The sequence below is a fragment of the Sitophilus oryzae genome, unplaced genomic scaffold, assembly GCF_002938485.1.
Source record: "Sitophilus oryzae breed Bouriz unplaced genomic scaffold, Soryzae_2.0 scaffold_1440_pilon_pilon, whole genome shotgun sequence".
Classification (NCBI taxonomy): Eukaryota; Metazoa; Arthropoda; class Insecta; order Coleoptera; family Curculionidae; genus Sitophilus; species Sitophilus oryzae.
The window spans coordinates 4367437-4385310 of NW_022146105.1; the positions used below are offsets into that span (position 1 = coordinate 4367437).

At 30.7% G+C, this 17874-nt stretch overlaps 2 protein-coding genes across 2 annotated transcripts; both read right to left on the reverse strand.

Moving 5' to 3' along the window:
- Positions 1-422: 422 nt before the first annotated feature.
- On the reverse strand, positions 423-5767 carry LOC115876858 (myotubularin-related protein 14). The gene is made up of 7 exons (XM_030892854.1): positions 5546-5767; positions 5254-5480; positions 3879-4205; positions 3534-3816; positions 1271-1734; positions 1103-1213; positions 423-1045 (listed from the first exon to the last, which is right to left on the reverse strand). The coding sequence occupies exons 1-7, from the start codon at positions 5681-5683 to the stop codon at positions 661-663; spliced, it is 1935 nt and encodes a 644-aa protein (XP_030748714.1). The 5' UTR covers positions 5684-5767; the 3' UTR covers positions 423-660.
- Positions 5768-9565: 3798 nt separating this feature from the next.
- Positions 9566-16995, reverse strand: LOC115876859 (calcium/calmodulin-dependent protein kinase type 1-like). The gene is made up of 9 exons (XM_030892855.1): positions 16680-16995; positions 16346-16480; positions 15103-15177; positions 12622-12760; positions 12446-12569; positions 12124-12264; positions 9928-10054; positions 9775-9862; positions 9566-9716 (listed from the first exon to the last, which is right to left on the reverse strand). The coding sequence occupies exons 1-9, from the start codon at positions 16781-16783 to the stop codon at positions 9579-9581; spliced, it is 1071 nt and encodes a 356-aa protein (XP_030748715.1). The 5' UTR covers positions 16784-16995; the 3' UTR covers positions 9566-9578.
- Positions 16996-17874: the final 879 nt, after the last annotated feature.

The window sequence follows — 17874 nt, forward strand, 5'->3', positions numbered from 1 at the left end:
CTTGTTGAATCGAAATCGACAAAATAGCAAGATACAAGTTTTAATTGGCATTAAACAGTCTACACAATTTTGCTAACAGGAGAAAAAGTCATTGGCGTAAAGTTTTTTTAGAAAAATATTCCAGTGATAACCCATATGCACGTCCCTGGTGGATATCGACATACATATTACATATTTTTGCATTAAAATATGTCGCACTTATAGTAACTTTTACACTCAAAATTTCTCTCGACTCGCTAAAAGCACCCTGTAACTACGAAACAAAGCAGAATCGGACTTACGTTGATATAAAAAATAAATCTTATTTTTACGTGAGGAATCTCTCCACGAGAGTTGGCAAATGTTTTTTGAAACACCCTGTATAGTTCTCTAGATAGTAACACGTTATGTGTAGAGGGGTCTTAATAATAAAAGACTTTAAATCACAATTCATACTTTTTATTTTTTGCTTTCAAATTATAAAAGTCAATATTACATAACGACGACACACTAATTTTACACAACATTTTAAGATAAATTAAAACTGTTACAATAATATCAACAGGTATCGCAATAGGAACATTCCAATATTGTGCCAAATTAAAATTACACGAAGATACAATACTAAAATGTAGAAATGGGACAATACAAACGAAAAAATTGTAAAATGCCTATTGAGGCTTATTCGTCATTTTCTTGGTCGTTATTAGAAGATTCCTCCGTAGGATCCGGTTCTGAGCCTAAGGGGGTTTCAAAAAAGCTGCGCAAATAGAGAAGTGTTTTTTCTATAACACCTTTTTTTGGAGGTCCATACGATTCACCCTTCACAGTTTTATGATAGCAAGACAAAAATATCTTCCTCGCTGTTGTCAATTTGTGTGCTCTCACAGATTTCATACTCGAGTCTTGTTCCAGGCTTCCATTCTCATTAATGCACTGCCAACTATCTCTTCTGCTGTCATTACTGGCAGAGCTAGTTGTTCTTTGTCTCTTTTTTGGACTTTTCATAGACACAGGTGATGATACACGTGCACGAGCACCTTCCGGACTCAATCGATTGTTTGTGCTATAAAAAAAATCAAATTTACAATCAAACTAACTGTTTTTTTTTTCTGTAACAAACCTGCCACCTGGTTCTCCGCAGACATACCCCCTGGAGCCATTATCCCTTGCTTCGGCAGCAAATAGATCAGCCATTGTTTCATTATATCTACGCAGTTTCCGCACTTCGTCACTAAAAATAAAATACTTATTTTATAAAGGGCTCATTCTAGATCGTACTGGATCATACTCTGCTACAAAACTGATAGGTGGTTGGGGTTCTTCTGCTGACTCACTGGCGACATCCACTAAGTCATGATCCTGTGACGCGTCCTTAATGTCAGAACGGAGTCTGTTATAACGACTCTGAGTCATTACATCCCCTTGTTCCGTCGTTGAGTCGTTGGACGCTGCTGAGCTACGGGAATCAGAACACCTCTTCTTTGATTTTGCTGAAAATTCGTCCCCGGTGATTTTTTTGAGGAAATCGAAACAGAACATCATAATTTCTTCGTTTTTGGCCAGACGGTCGCTCAGGTGGTGTCCAAATAGGTACCAGTCATAGGCAAGGGTAAAATAAACCATGTCATATTCGTCCAAGCTCTCGTGGATGAGCCCATCCGCCCACAAGCTCAATCGAATCAATGAAATGAAGAGAGGAGTGCGATCCCAACCGCTGATACAATGAAGAAGCAATCCCCCGTCATTATCATTCTGCAAACAAATATATATATACAGGGTGGTCCGAACTGTATTCCGGAAACTTCGGCTTGGGAAAATGTATGTGCTAAAATGCTTAGTTTCGGAGATACAGGGTGTAGAAATTTCATTTTTATTACGGTTTTTTCCAAATCGTTTCTGAAGTAACGTCAATATTTGGATGAAAATTGGTGTCTGGTAGTTTTTTGACATGATAAATTTGATTTTGATGTCAATATGACTCCTATTTGCAGGGGGCGCCACCTACATGTGTTTTAACTGTTTTAAAGGGTAATAACTTTTCGTCCGTACCAGTATAAAACTACTGAGTGAAAAAATATACATTTCCGTGACTTTCTACTTAAAAAATGTATCTTGGTAAAAATCGCTACAAGCAACCGATCTCAAGATATTTAGAACGGAAATAGTTATAGTTATTTAACTGAAATAATTTTTTTTATTTTTTTATGTTAAATGATGATAAAACAGTTCCTGATGAACTTTTGGCACAAAAACATTTAAAATTTATGATTTCAGTCTAATAACTATTTAGTCAACATGTTTAATTTATGTCAATGATGACAAGTATTGATAATTTCGATTCCAAATATCTCGAGAACCATTACTAGTAGATATTTTTACCAAGAGAGTTTTTTTACATAAAAATCGTCGTAAATGTATATTTTTTTACTCAGTAGTTTTATACAGGTACCGACGAAAATTTATTACTCTTCAAACCAGTTAAAAATATGTAGGTGGCGCCCTCTACAAGTAGGAGTCATATTGACATCAAAATCAAATGTCTCCTGCCAAAAAACTCCCAAACACAAATTTTCATCCAAATATTGACTTTGGAAAAAATCGAAATAAAAATGAAACTTCTACACCCTGTATCTACGAAACTAAGCATTTTAGGGCATACATTTATACAAACTTTTTTATTTATTTTTATCTGCAGAATATGCTGTCGAAGTTTCCGAAATACAATTCGCACCACCCTGTATATGAAGGGCTTATTGTAATAACATAATATGCCACAAATCCATAATAGTTTAACTCGCTAAGTATATTTATTTAACAAATTTGGATAAAAATCAAGAAAGTACTATAGTTAATAAAACTGATTTCTGGTTGAATGGACTAAAATGTTATTACAATAAGCCCTTCATATCATATATATTAGGGTGGGTCAAAAAATCGACTATTTTTTTTTCTTTATACTCTGAAAAAAAGGTTGGTAAACACCTCAAAAAATTCTCTCCATGAGCTCTTAATTTTAATAAGAAGTTCCTCCGCCTTTCAATTTTGCATTTTTTCCTTATTATATAAATATGTAAAGAAAAATTCGTATTTCGGTATCTACTCTTTGGAAAAACTGAATTCTCTACAAAAAGGTCTCTTACAAATTTTTGTAAACCTCACCGTTCGAAAGTTATAAAAGGTTGAAATTTGATTTTATGGCAGTTTTTTTCTTATGAATTTTATAACTCCTCAACAAAAAATCCTTATGATACGTGCAACTCATAGTTTTGTAGGAAATTCACTGCCTTACAAAATTGGTTTCTTATAAGTCGATTAAATTAACCGTTTAAAAGAAATTAATCTTCAAACTTCAATGCACAATAATTTTAACAGTTTTTGATTAATAATTCGAACAATTCCAATTTTTTTTATGAATTTCGGTAAAATTTGTACAAATTTGAGTTTCTATGAACAAAGAAATGTTTTAAATTTTTTCTATTTTTTTAGTCGCTATTTACTAGAAATGTAGTTAATGCAATTTTTTTTTCATTTTACCCAAACATGCTTGTTACCTGTAATCTTTTAATTAAATATTTCATGTAGTTCTGTGTTATCACTGTAAGGTCCCATTTCTTATAAAAATCCCAGATAATATAATAGAGACTTTTAGAAACTTTGTCGTCAGGAACGGATATCTCAGCGTTATTTGATGGATCCTTCCAGTTATAAAATAGACCATCGGAATTATATAGATTATCGTGGAACTTGGTGAAGAATTCACAGCCTGGATAAGGCATGCTTAACATTCGAAAGCTCGAGTACCTTTCGGCATCAACTGTCTCGGATGCACTCATACTGCAAAAGAAATTCGTATTTTTTAAAAGTATTTCACGCAAAAAGTGTATAAATACACTTACTACATGCCCAGTTTGACTTTCCGTTTTTCTACCATGATGTTAACAATAGTTTTGACGTTCAGCGCTTTTAAAAGCTTCACGTCTTCGTTGCGTACTTTTTCGCAGTAAGGAGGTATCTGGGACTCGGTTTTTTCACCATCTGGTGAAACCTCTGGAGGTGATTCTTCGCTGGGGTACAAGAACTCCCAGAGAACGTTAAGAACGTCCTTGGCAGAGGAAGCAAAACTTCCGCGATAGCATACTTCAGGAACGCTAGCTACAGTTGACGAGCGGCATACAAATTGGCCTTTGAATAAAATGACAGGCACAGGAAACCTTTGTCTACATCTAAAAAACAACAAATAAATTAATTAATATATAATATACCGGGTGCGTCTCAAAAGTGGCTCACCCCCAATGACTAAAGAATACAAGGGCATGTAACGCCCATATACGGGCTGCAGCAGAATTTGTTACGTTAGACGCCATCATACTGAGGCCTACGGATGAGTCACCACCTCGTCAACAGCGACAATTTTAACTTTTGTTAACATTTTTTAATACGTTTTTTTTTCGTAATTAATTAGTATGATATCACCACCTACACCATAGGCGTAGGTTAAAACATTTATCAAAAATATAAATATCCCTTCAAGCAGCTAAGTTAAGAAAAATATATGGCCACGGCACTGTTTGGAGCCATGGTAACCATTTGGTCTCGGGTGTTATATGTCCTTGGATTCTTTTCATTGCTCACCCCCTATAACTTTTTTATTTTTTCAGATAAAAAAACGAGATTTGGTATGTTAGTATATGACATAAATTAGGATTGATTGACGTATTCAATTGTTGTTGGTCACTTCCTGTTTCACCGGAAATGACTACAACTTTTGATTTTTCAGTAGCACCCTGGGTATTTTTCTACTTTATTCGATAGAAAGTGACATTCTGGATGTTCTGAATAGAATGACATATCATATGTCATTCTTTTGACATTTTCGCTTAAAAAAATCGTATTTTAAATTTCAATTATGGAGTGTAGCGTTCTACACTCCATAATTTCAATCTAGAGTGCCATGGCTATGTTAAAAACACTAATTTATAATCAAGGAGCCTTGGAAACATAAATTTGATCGTCTAATGTTTTTCACGTCTTGTCCTGGGCGGTTAAAAGCTGCCAAAATCGTATTTTTTAGCAGAATAAATTCGGAATAAAGTCTTAAATCACAAATCATTTTGAAAACCACTTAAATTTTAAGTCTCTTTCGAAATATGAGTAAAAATCAAATGACTTGATAGTCATTAAAATGATTTAAATAAAAAAAAAACTTAAGTTTTCTGTGAGCCTCTGGGTGGGTACTCAGGAGGGCATGGAAGATATATCATAGGCGTTTACCTTGCTAATTTAGCTTCCTCAAACAGATCTTCCAGCTGATTGGCGTTGAACGAAGGAGTTTTATTCTCTTGGTCTTCGAAGATGGTTACTGTTGCGTGACGATCTGACTCCATGATGGGAATGACCATGGGGTAGTTGAAGCATTTATTGCCAGAGCTGTTGGAAATTTTCGCAACTTTGTAATCTTTCTCCATCATAGCGATCACGGCATCGAGATGGCGGTTCGGCTTACATTCAGTAAAAGAAAATAGCTGGCATTAACGCTATTTTTGAAAAATTAAATGTACTTTACCTTATTCTCCTCATCAACATAGTAGGTGCTTCCTGCAAACGTCCTCAATAATTCGCAAATGTTTATATTCTTATCTATATCACAAGCTTCGATGATTTCAAATTCTTCAAGATTAGCAAAATTTACGTGTTCTTCCATCTTAATGCTTAATTTATAATATGATTCGTCCAATATCAACGCCAACCTCTACCGTATGAGACTACAAGAGATCTTAATGTTTTCTGTATCAGATATATTCAGGAAAAAAATTGGAATGCCCCGAAAAAATCTTGAGGAATGCATTTTTTTCTTCATACCAGGTAAAAATGCGAAATCTGTTTATTATGTTAAAAACAAATTTAAATCGCATTCTGTACACCATAGTGTAAAAAAGATTCATAAATTATTTTGTACGATAAATCTAGACACCCTTGGTATGAGGACTGCAGTAAAATAAAAACTATTAACGATTTATAAATTTTATTATCACATTTACATAAAAACGTGTAAAATATATTAAGAATGGTCTAGAGAACGTGTATATAAAATTAAAATCAAAACCAACTACGTTAATTCTATACAAGACTATATAAAAAAAATTGATATATTATATAGATTACACATCTGACAACATTTACATAACTCCTATAACATTACAAAAATAGTTGTATCTAATTCCCTATAAACTTTCTTTGCGACAAAATTGAAGTGACAATAAAATACTATTTCTAAAAATAATAAATTGATAGTTAATTAATAATAAAATATATCATTTATATATAAAAAATATATCAAAAAATTGTATAGTATACTATGTAAGCTGACTAAAATTAAAAAATAACTTAAAAAGAGTATTATATACCTCACCAAATAAAAGTTTAGACACAGATTAACGCGTTTACTATAAATGGTTAATTAAGTGTTAAATTAATATTTAATAACTTCTTAGAATAGATAAAATGTCACATATATCAATTCCAAGGTGGCTTATGACATATTTATTTAAAATGTTGTGTATGTGCAGGAATATACCCTACGATCGAAAAGAACGACATCAGCTATCCAGCTAGCGTCACGCCGTATATTTTTCGGTTATACGGTATATGGACAATCTATTATTCCATATGAAGCTATTAATAAAATATCACCAGTTCAAGAAAGGATTCGAAATAAAACTGTGTATAATTTTTGTTACATACCTACTAGAACGAACATGATATTAATCACATTTACACATATACAGTGTGTGTACCAAAAATAATATATTTTTTGTGCTTCCTCATAATATACTTCCAAATAAAAAATAACAGACTATACAGGGTGAGTCTTAAATAAGTGCAAATATTTTTAGGGGTAGTATATTTCGACCCCAGAAACACGATCATGAAGTTTTTTCGTAAAAAATGGAATTGTTTTTAGTTAAAAAAGAACATAATTTCTTGATAATATGACAACATAGTATGTAGGTAGTGGATTAAATTAACAAGAAAGAAAGCTCAGAAAGAAAGAAATCCAGTGGTTCTCAAAACTTAAGGAAAAATGATTTTTTTTTAAATTTCCAGTAAAATAACTTGGTTATTTTGGACATATTTGAGAAACGGCAAAGAGAAAATATGTTTTTTTTTTATCAAAATCTACCAGCCCTGAAAATATTTGCACTTATTTAAGATTCATCCTGTATAATATAATGAATTTAGTAAAATATTCCAATAATTAATAATTATTTCTTTAGCTACTTTTGCCAGTAATAATAATAATGCATAAGAATTTTAATTTTGGCCAACACTGTATAAGATTTGCTTACACGAAGCTTGCTTTTATTGCAATGAACATCACATTTACTTTAAAAATTAAGCAGTACCAATGCCTGTCAGCATCATACAAATGATTGTCATGAATTGTTATGATCAAAAGCAGTGCGTTTTGCAAAGTATATAAGAAAAATAAACCAAAAGTGAGATTCATCATTAAGTAATATATATCTTAAGTTTTTCTCCATATAAAATGAGTTAAGTCTTAGCTTTACATATAAACCGCACAAGCTAATAATCAGGGATGGGCGTTTTAAAAATGAATTATTGATAAATTACCAAACATAGTGAACAATCAGTCAGCGGGTTCTTTAGAGAAGGCTAGTCGATAGAGAGAGAGAGAGAGAGAGAGACGTAGTCTTTTTATGAACTTTAATTACTTCATATACCACAAAAACAATTTTTTACTGGCCCATCCCTGCTAATAATATCATGGACAAAAATTAACTACTAAATGCTGTCTTGTTTTTTTCTTCTTCTTAAACCAACTACTCTAAATAACAATGAGATTATTTTTCCTCCTGGAGATTCTAAAATGTACTGTTATAATAAAAAAAAACGGCGTCAAATTAGCTTTCAATATTTTTTAAGCCAACTCTGACGCCCTTTTTTTTTGGATTATACGGTATGTATGTACACGGTGAGTCAACGATAGAGTAAAGTCCATTATCTCATTTGTTTCGAGGTTTACAAAAAAAATTTAAATACAAAAGTTGTAGGGAAGGTTAAGATACACATTTTGAAATTATTATAGGGTATACAAGGTGCTTCAAAAAAGTGTGGCGGATATAACATATGTTTTTTTAAATGCAACACCCTATTTTTTATTTTATTTTTAGATTCTGCGTAAAATTCCATAACTTTTGTATATATAATGTTATATACCTAAAATTAATAGTTTTTGTAATATTTCAATTTGTTTAAACAAATGTTAAATTGCAGTGTGGTAAAAATTTGTCAGTGGTGCCATTGTTTCTGAAGTTGGAGTACCAAAATTTGGTAGGAGAGTTTTATAGAGATGAAAAAAAAGATATATATAAAGATATTTTAGTTAAATGATACAGGGTGTTCAAAATATATCTATATAATCTCAATTTTTTTAAATGGGACACCCTATATATTATCATTTCTTCTGATAGATTTTACAAAACTTTTCAACTTTTATTAAGTATGTCATATACCTATTTTTAATAGTTTGAGATTTATCCCATTTTTTTCTATTTTTACCCATATTTTTAATACAATTACCCTATAAAATCATAGTTACCATGACAAAACAAACTATTTATTACTTATCTTTAACAAGTAGCTTAATAATTAGTTGCAATTGCTGGTATTAGTTAAAATTAATTAACTTTACTCAAATAAACTAAAATCGCAGTCGTGAATTTTTTGGTGTATTTCTATATTATGAAAGAGGATACTTGGATTTTCCGTCGCGCGTCGGGGCGAATAGCCACAGATTAAGGTAATACTAGATTACCTAATTGTTGAAGACTACTATGATGTTATAGCGTAATTGTATTAAAAATATGGGTAAAAATAGAAAAAAATGGAATAAATCGCAAACTATTAAAAATAGGTATATGACATACTTAATAAAAGTTGAAGAGTTTTGTAAAATCGATCAGAAAAAATGATAATATATAGGGTGTACCATTTAAAAAATTTGAAATTTCTTAATTTTAAGTAGTTGAAATTCATAAATATATTTTGAACACCCTGTAGCATCTAACTAAAATATCTTTACATAGGTCTTTTTCTATATCTCTATAAAATTATCCTACCAAATTTTAGTTCTCCAACTTTAGAAACCATGTCATCACTGACAGTTTGTTATCACACTGCAATTTAAGATTTGTTTAAACAAATTTAAACATTACAAAAACTATTAATTTTAGGTATATAACGTTATATATAAAAAAGTTATGGAATTTTACGCAGAATCTAAAAATAAAATAAAAAGTAGGGTGTTCTATTTAAAAAAACATATGTTATATTCGCCACACTTTTTTGAAGCACCCTGTATACTTTATAATAATTTTAAAATGTGTATCTTAACCGTCCCTATAACTTTTATATTTAATATTTTTTTGTAAACCTCGAAACAAATAAGATAATGGACTTTACTCTATCGTTGACTCACCCTGTACATATATTAAGCAACAAGAAAATATAAAGATAGATTGGGTAACTCTTTTACAGGTATATACTGTTTAAGAATTTGTTCATTTTTTCATCATTTATTTTTCACATCCACACGAACCACTATCATTGTGCTGATCAGAAATACACCTTTCTAGAGTTGGGTCTCTGGCACTGTAGTTGGTCAAAGCCATTTTTTTCATTTTCTGGATCACAGTAGTAGCGTGATATGCTTGCTAAACGCCGAAAAAAAAAATTTAATATAACAACAAATTCCTGTCTTAATAACTATACCTTCCATCTGGATTTAGCAAAATTCTTCTTCAATTGCTCTGATACGGTTCCATGAATGTTCTTTGTGCCTGCGGCGTTGCCAGATATCCTGAACAAAAAAAAATATATTCGAAATAATTATATAGAAAAATACAAAACTCGTGTATATATTACCAAGGATGGGCAAGGGCTTGTTTACATGTAAATCTTTGTTCAACATTCACCGTCATTAAGCTCGAAATAAATTCTTTTGCAGACTCACTAATATCGTCCCAGTAAGGAGAGTGGAATTCATATTCCCCTAAAATTAAAAAGAGTTCAAGGCGTTATTTATAGATTAAAAAATAATTTATTTATTTAAAGTTACGTTAGCTCACGTTCTCAAGAATGTATGTTGGCGTGTTTTATTATACTGCACGAATAAAAAAATATATATTTAAATTTGAAAAATATATTATACGGTTTGCATAAGATGATTATTTTATCAATTTCAATTTTAAATATATTTATGGAATTCGTTTTTTTATTAGTATCTAACGATATCCTGGACATGTCAATAAATACCTGATCTTATCTGAATAATTTCTTTATAAATATTTAGCATTTCCGTCTCCTAAGTTATAAAAAACTTATTTTAGTATATTAAAATGTTTAAACTATAAGAATAAAAAAATCATACTAAACTTGTACTTGAATACAAATGAAATCAAGGACATGAACAAAATCTCTAATTTTCTGTATGGAAAAAAGTCGAAAAATTGGCCATTTGTGGCTATTTTTTACCTGTTTTCGAGGCTCTTAGAAAAATAGTAAACCCCCTCATAAAATTTAGAAAAATGCTGTGTTTGTAGGAAATTTTCTGTACTTTCAGAAAATATAAAAATATTAAAGCTTACATGCTTTGGTTTTATTAGAAAACTGATTTTTTGAACCTTTGTTTTTGATCAAATTTTGATGGTGTGTAAAACTTGTCCTACTTCCAGGATCGTAAATTCAAGGCCACAATGGCCTATATTTTTGTGTTTTACGCCTTCTAATTAGCAAATAACAATAGTTTTATCAAAATCGCCAGTTTTCATGAGTATATGTATGTGTATGGAAAGAAGTCGAAAAATTTACCATTTTTTACCCGTTTTCGAAGCTCTTAGAAAAACAGAAAATCCCGTCATAAAATTTAGAAAAATGCTGTGTTTGTAGGAAATTTTATGTACTTTCAGAAAATATAAAAATATTAGAGCTTACATGCTTTGGTTTTATTAGAAAACTGATTTTTTGAACCTTTGTTTTTGATCAAATTTTGATGGTGTGTAAAACTTGTCCTACTTCCAGGATCGTAAATTCAAGGCCACAATGGCCTATATTTTTGTGTTTTACGCCTTCTAATTAGCAAATAACAATAGTTTTATCAAAATCGCCAGTTTTCATGAGTATATGTATGTGTATGGAAAGAAGTCGAAAAATTTACCATTTTTTACCCGTTTTCGAAGCTCTTAGAAAAACAGTAAATCCCGTCATAAAATTTAGAAAAATGCTGTGTTTGTAGGAAATTTTATGTACTTTCAGAAAGTATAAAAATATTAGAGCTTACATGCTTTGGTTTTCTTAGAAAATTGATTTTTTGAACCTTGGTTTTTGGTCAAATTTTGATGATGTATAAAACTTGTCCTACTTCCATGCAAGGTCGCAATGGACTATATTTTTGTATTTTACCCCTTTTAAATAGTAAATAACAATAGTTTTATCAAAATCGGCTACGTGGCCAAAATCGCCAGTTTTCATGAGTACATGTATGAAAAAAACTAGAAAAAATGCCAATTTTTGGCTTTTTATTAGGAAATTTTATGTACTTTCAGAAAATATAAAAACATTATGGCTTAAATGCTTTGGTTTTATTACAAAAATTAATTTTTTGAACCCTTGTCTTTGATCAAATTTTGATGATGGATAAAACTTGTCCTACATCAAGGGCCGTAAACGCAAGGCCACAATGGCCTATATTTTTATGTTCAACAAGATTAATTCTATAATTTACTAGTGTTGTTAAATAATTTAAATTTAAATAACAATTTGAACTAGATAGAATAATTACAGAAAATCTATATAAAATAAATTATATCTGGGCTTAGAAAACGATTAAACTAAACTAGTCGTCCCTATATTATAAATAAAAGAATTCAATACAAACATAATTGAAAAAAGAATAAGTTTTCAAAGGCTAAGTGAGCTCGAAAGCCAGTTAACAATTAACATTAATTTTGCCACTTGTTATAAGTTAATTTTCACTAAGTATTCCACACGCATATAGTCGAGGAGCTGTAATTAAAAATAACATGTGGCAATGGGTTTTGTTTAAAACTCATTCCGACTGACCTTTCAATATTTGCGCGAACAAGTTGGCGTCGTTCTCGTCATAAAATGGAGGATATCCACACAGCAGAATGTAGGAAATAACGCCTATTGACCACACGTCCACGGCCTTACCGTAAGGTTTCTGCGCCAACACCTCCGGAGCTAAAAATTTATTATTTCGAAAATATACAAATGAAATGAACACAAATAATCTCGTGTGTTAATAATTTCGAATTTCCTCACGTCATATAGTATTAGAACTTATTAAACATAAACGTCAATAATCGAAGCTATTTTTAATTTCTTTATAAACTTTTTAAGTGAAATTAAAATACCATATTACCTACGTATCCTGGCGTACCGCACGCAGTAGCCATAATACCTGATTCTTCCATTTTAGATAAACCAAAATCGCTAATCATTATTTTAGAGTCTTCATCTGGACTATAGTAAAGCAGATTTTCGGGCTGTAAAACAAGACATCAGCTATTTTTTTAAAAAAAGTATTAAATATTTTACTTTCAAGTCCCTATGAACAACTCCCTGTTCGTGCATGTAATCAACCGCTTCCAAAACCTGTCTTATAAGATCAGAAGCGTCCTTTTCTGTATAAGATCCTTTCTCAACTATACGGTCAAATAGTTCCCCTCCTGTCACACTAAAATGTTCGTAAACATGAAATTTTTATGATAAACAGACCTGTGATTTGCTCAAAATATTTTTGAAGTGAAACTCTACGCGCGCTAGGTAAAAATTCAAGGCCGTGACACACGAGCTAGCGAGACGAAAAGTGGTAACGACGCGTGCTGGGAGTAAAAATTCAAAGCCGTGTCACACGAGTTAGCGAGATACAGCCTACGACTTAAAAATACGTAGTGACGCGATGTGTTTTATTTTACGCATAAAAACTTTTTTTACGAGCAAAAAACTATTTTATACATGTAAAAAACTATTTTGTACATGTAAAAAACTATTTGTTACACGACAAAAAATATTTTTACACGTAAAAAAATATTTTTTTAATTTATTACTTTTGCACCATTTCAAACTACACTTTTTCAAAAATGTCTTTCAAATCCTTCAATTAAAAGCTGTTAACACAGATTAAGTATACTATATGTATACAGATAAAAATCTTATCCCTAATTCGTGGTACGAAAATTGTTTTTTATGACGATGTGCAAACGAGTCAAATTTCCTGTGCGCAAAAATAAACTCCCGTAAAATAACAATAAACAGCGTAATAGAGAGATATCGCTAAACCGAATAGCGTGCATGGACGTTAATAAGGCCAGATGTTATTTCCTTTACGTGAGGTGGTATTAACTCTCTTCATTTATAGTTATCGAATCGAAAGAATTCTGTTCGCGTCGTGTCCGCTATTTAAACTAAACCTAACTTTGAATTTAAAACTTTGAAATTGTTTTGTTTACTAGGTATTTTAAAACTAAAGGGCTAAAGTGGTTCTTTCCAGTGCTTTATTGTTCAACGTCTGCCAGTGGGTTTAGAGCAACAAACAACAAATAATTCTCTTAGAAGGGCTAAGTCGCCATCTGCTGTAAACCTAAAGCTTGTTTCATGTAGACGCGAATTGCGAATTGCGGAAAACGATTCGCCAAAAAATATTCGCAAAATTTGGAGCTATTTCATACAGTCGCGAATTTTTAAGGACATTTCAATTTTGCTCCACTGAAAGTTACCAAAAAAAATCATAACCTGAGATAACTTAATTTGTTTTTATTCGTGTTTACGACCTTTATTTTATAGTTGACAGCATACAATAGCTTACTTCGAGTTTCTCTTATTACCGATTCTGAACCGTCCTAGAATTGTAAGGCGTATGCGCAGAAGGAAATATGAAGACATTATTTCATTTGCGCATGCACTGCAGAGTTCTAGGACGGTTCAGAATCGGTAATAACAAGAACCCGAACAAATCTAATATGAGTTCAAATTTGTTTAATGATTATGAATATTGATTACGATTGTGGGATTGGAACAGAAGGCGTAAAATTGCCATTTACTTATTGTTAAAACGTAGAAGAGAACGGTCATTTGGGACATGTGAAATATTTAAATTTCGTAAGCAACAAGGGTGCTTATCGCAATTTAATTCAAGAAATGAGGACAAAAGATGACAAATTACCTAATAAAACTAAAGTAATAATTCAAAACAATTCAAACATAACCTAAAATAAAAGAACTCGCCGGCCGGCCCCGGTTGTCAAATACCCGCACATGCCCATTTAAGCAATTTTTAAACGTTATTTAGAAGTAGCGCTTGGTGTAATTGATCCGCAAATTACGTCAGACGGTAACGTTATTAGCGGGCGTTGCGTTAAAAATTGACTCGCGCATATAGTAACCATGACTGACCATGATAAGGTACGCGTAAACGTAAATACTGCATGACGCTATTCGGTTTTGCGATATCGCTCTAATAACTGTGCCGGTCAGGCGCTGTGCACAATTTTAGAGGCCATAAGTGGGCGTGCTATGTGCGCAAACTAGTCACCTAACTAGTGCCCGATTCCGAAAATTGTAACCACGAATAACAATAAAGAAAAAACAAAGATTATAATCTGTATAATCTGTTAGTAAGAAGTTTCACTTCAAATATGCGCACGCACAATTTTTTAATTCTAGGAGATTTTTTTTACAATAGATAAGTAAATAAAAAATTCTTCCGTAGGGATATCTAAGGTTTGAGGGTTTAAAATTTGATAATTAATTAAATAACGTATTCCTTAAACTGAAATTTTATCCAAAACAATCAAATATCAATTAATTGTGCGCAATTACAAGCAAATAACCTAGGTAGTTCAAAAAGAATTACATACCTAATTAAATTTTAATAATTAATTTCAAGATGATTATTAATACGGTCAATGTTTTTTTTTTAAACTGCATAAAAAAATATTACAAAGGAATTATGTATCACGCCCTGTAGATGTACAGATTTTTATTATTAAAGTACCTATTTATAATTATTACACTTACAGTTCCATCACAAGAAATACTCTTGATTTATCCTCAAAAGTTTCTAATAATTGGACAATATTTGGATGTTTCAACCTTCAAAAAGAAAACAAAAAAATACGTTAATTGTATAGAAAAAAAAATTATAAAAAAATAAAAGACATATTTTTATATATGTATATTATAAACCTAAATTAATAAGTGTAGCTTATAATTAAACCATAATAAAATCTCCATGTATATTTTTAAGAGCACACAAGCAATACTGTTTATTTGTAAAACATGAGTATTTTTAATGTTAATATTTAAAATACAATATTCTAAATATTTATCTCAATATAAAGACCCTATATCTGGTGTATGATTTAATCTAGAGTCAAACAAAAATCACTCTATACATAAATTGGAACAATAAAAAGAAAAACACATCATTAAATATATTTTTCTCTGTTAGTGTCGTATTTCCATCGTTAAAACAAGTCTTTTGTATACATAGGAAAAATATACAGCATCAAAGAAAAGTATTAAATCAAATGGAAAATAACAAAACTCTTTTTTTTAGAAAATCCTGTAACGAATGTAATTTCCTAGAAATCACTTCATAGATTTTTAAATTCCTGTTTCTGGTATATTTCTGTTAATATATAAATATTACTAGCACTACTATGTTGTTTCTACCTATAAGAGTATAAAAATTAAATATTTAACCTCCCAAGTCAATATAAATTCATTTCAATGCTATAATTGTTATAAATTATTCCTTAATAATATTTAAAGTAAAAAATAAAACTATCCTTATACAGTGTATGCCATATTTTGAACAATCAACTCATTTCATTATAGCAAACAAAAAACAAATGGGATTATAGTTTATTAAATATATTATGGCTTTATGTAACCCTCTGGAAAATAGGCTGTATTACTTATACAGTAAAATGCTTATAATAAACAGATAACTTTTAATGATTAAAATTAAGAAAAAATATGTTGACTACATATATATTGATATAAATTGTTATTTCTTATACTCAACCTCATTCAAAATAGTATATTATTACGTTTGTTATTGACTTGGACGTAATGATTTATATATTTGTGTTATCTTTTACCCAAAATACGTAATTAAATCACATTAATTTTGGTTTAGATTACAGCTTATTAATTTATCAATTAATTTTAAAATGTACTATTAATTAAGTACGATAGAGGGTGAAGTTTTATTTTCCTTTGGGTATTAATATAAATTGTAAATATACCTACTAACCTTCTTAAAACTTTAATTTCATTTTCTAAGGAGTCCTCCTTGCCCTTCAGTGCTTTTTTATCAATTATTTTAACTGCATACATCTCGCCAGGTCGAGTCTTGCTCTCTGCAATCCGGACTGTAGAAAAAGCACCCCTAAAAGAATTCACGATAAATTAGCGGTATTTGTATAATTCTAAATAATTAATAGTTTGAATACGTATTTATTAATACAAGCCTTGTATATAAGAATAGATAAACAAGGATACAAGTATTGACGAAATTTTTGCTTACCATGTTTATTGTAAAACCGGCCATTAATATGTATTAAAATGAAAAATAATGTTATACTTACGTTCCCAAAACATCCTTAAGACTGTATTTTTCTTCAATTGCTAATTTATCTTCCTTATTTTCCTTCTTTTTCCGATCTTTACCAAATAGGGGCATTTTCAACATGTTGAATTTGTGGATGTGGTGAAGTTTTGTTCGAATTATCTTGTTATTTCACATTTGTCGGCACTTCGCTAGATTACGAACGACTTTTTTTAAATAAACAACACTATTCGCGTATATTAAATTTAAATAAAACAAGACATTGTCTCGAGACAGACTTTTGCCAACAAATATTTGGACGATTTAAAAACAAGCTCAAATGCGACGTAGCCACATCCTTTCCTAGCCAAAGTGGCAACTTGTAGGGAAGTTTCTCTGGTTGCATAAGAGCCATATTATTCATCCTTGTCTAATACATACTACCTCACTCACATTCGACGACCTTATCTATCTTTTACTAATGGTCTGGCTATCTCACTCCCACTCAATGTTATCATGTGTATTCTAACAGTGCCGCTACCCTTTCGCACTTATAGGTTCCTGATACACGGGGATAAATTTCGAACAAGCGAGTTGAGCGTCTCTTCTCAATAAATTGGAGAATGCGTTTTCTCCATATTTTTCTCATATATCCTTCACCTACGGTAACGTTAGATTTTATCAGCAGTAACAAGAGAACAGATTAATAGAAGAGGTATGGGGTGAATTGAGGAGATGTCCGAACAAGTTGCCAAGTTTAAATTTTTTTGCGGGAGAATTATTGAAAAGTTATTGAAATTAATTAGCTGCGTATTATCCTTGTTTATATAATATACAAGGGTATTATCCTAGTATATGTGTATTATTAATATCCTATATCAGGTAGCTAAGTGTATTTATTTAATTTATTGTACTGTTCAATACCTGTTCCGTATGTGTAAAAAGTATGTAATTAGAGACTTGTAAATCAATCACTTCTGAAAAGGAGCGTTTTTTACTTCTATTTGTGTTTTAATCAATTCTTGATAAAAATCAGAGCTTTAGTTTTCCATATTGAATTATTAGTACGTACTGACTGAATTACAATCTCTAAAACTAATAAAAGACGTTATAAATGATTATTAGATAATTATAGCTTTTTTAAATTGTTTAAACATCACTGTATTCATATTTAATTATTATTGTTATATAAATAATTAGGTTTTTTTTAAGTGTTACATAAATAAACTTTTGAT

Coding starts and splice junctions, on each gene's coding strand:
- LOC115876858 (XM_030892854.1), bottom strand. CDS start 5,683: ATGGAAGAACACGTAAATTTTGCTAATCTTGAAGAATTTGAAATCATC. Junction 5,481..5,545: donor ATGTTGATGAGGAGAATAAG/GTAAAGTACATT, acceptor ACTGAATGTAAG/CCGAACCGCCATCTCGATGC. Junction 1,046..1,102: donor TGCGGAGAACCAGGTGGCAG/GTTTGTTACAGA, acceptor TTTTTTTTATAG/CACAAACAATCGATTGAGTC.
- LOC115876859 (XM_030892855.1), bottom strand. CDS start 16,783: ATGTTGAAAATGCCCCTATTTGGTAAAGATCGGAAAAAGAAGGAAAAT. Junction 16,481..16,679: donor CTTAAGGATGTTTTGGGAAC/GTAAGTATAACA, acceptor GAATTCTTTTAG/GGGTGCTTTTTCTACAGTCC. Junction 15,178..16,345: donor GAAATTAAAGTTTTAAGAAG/GTTAGTAGGTAT, acceptor TTCTTTTTGAAG/GTTGAAACATCCAAATATTG.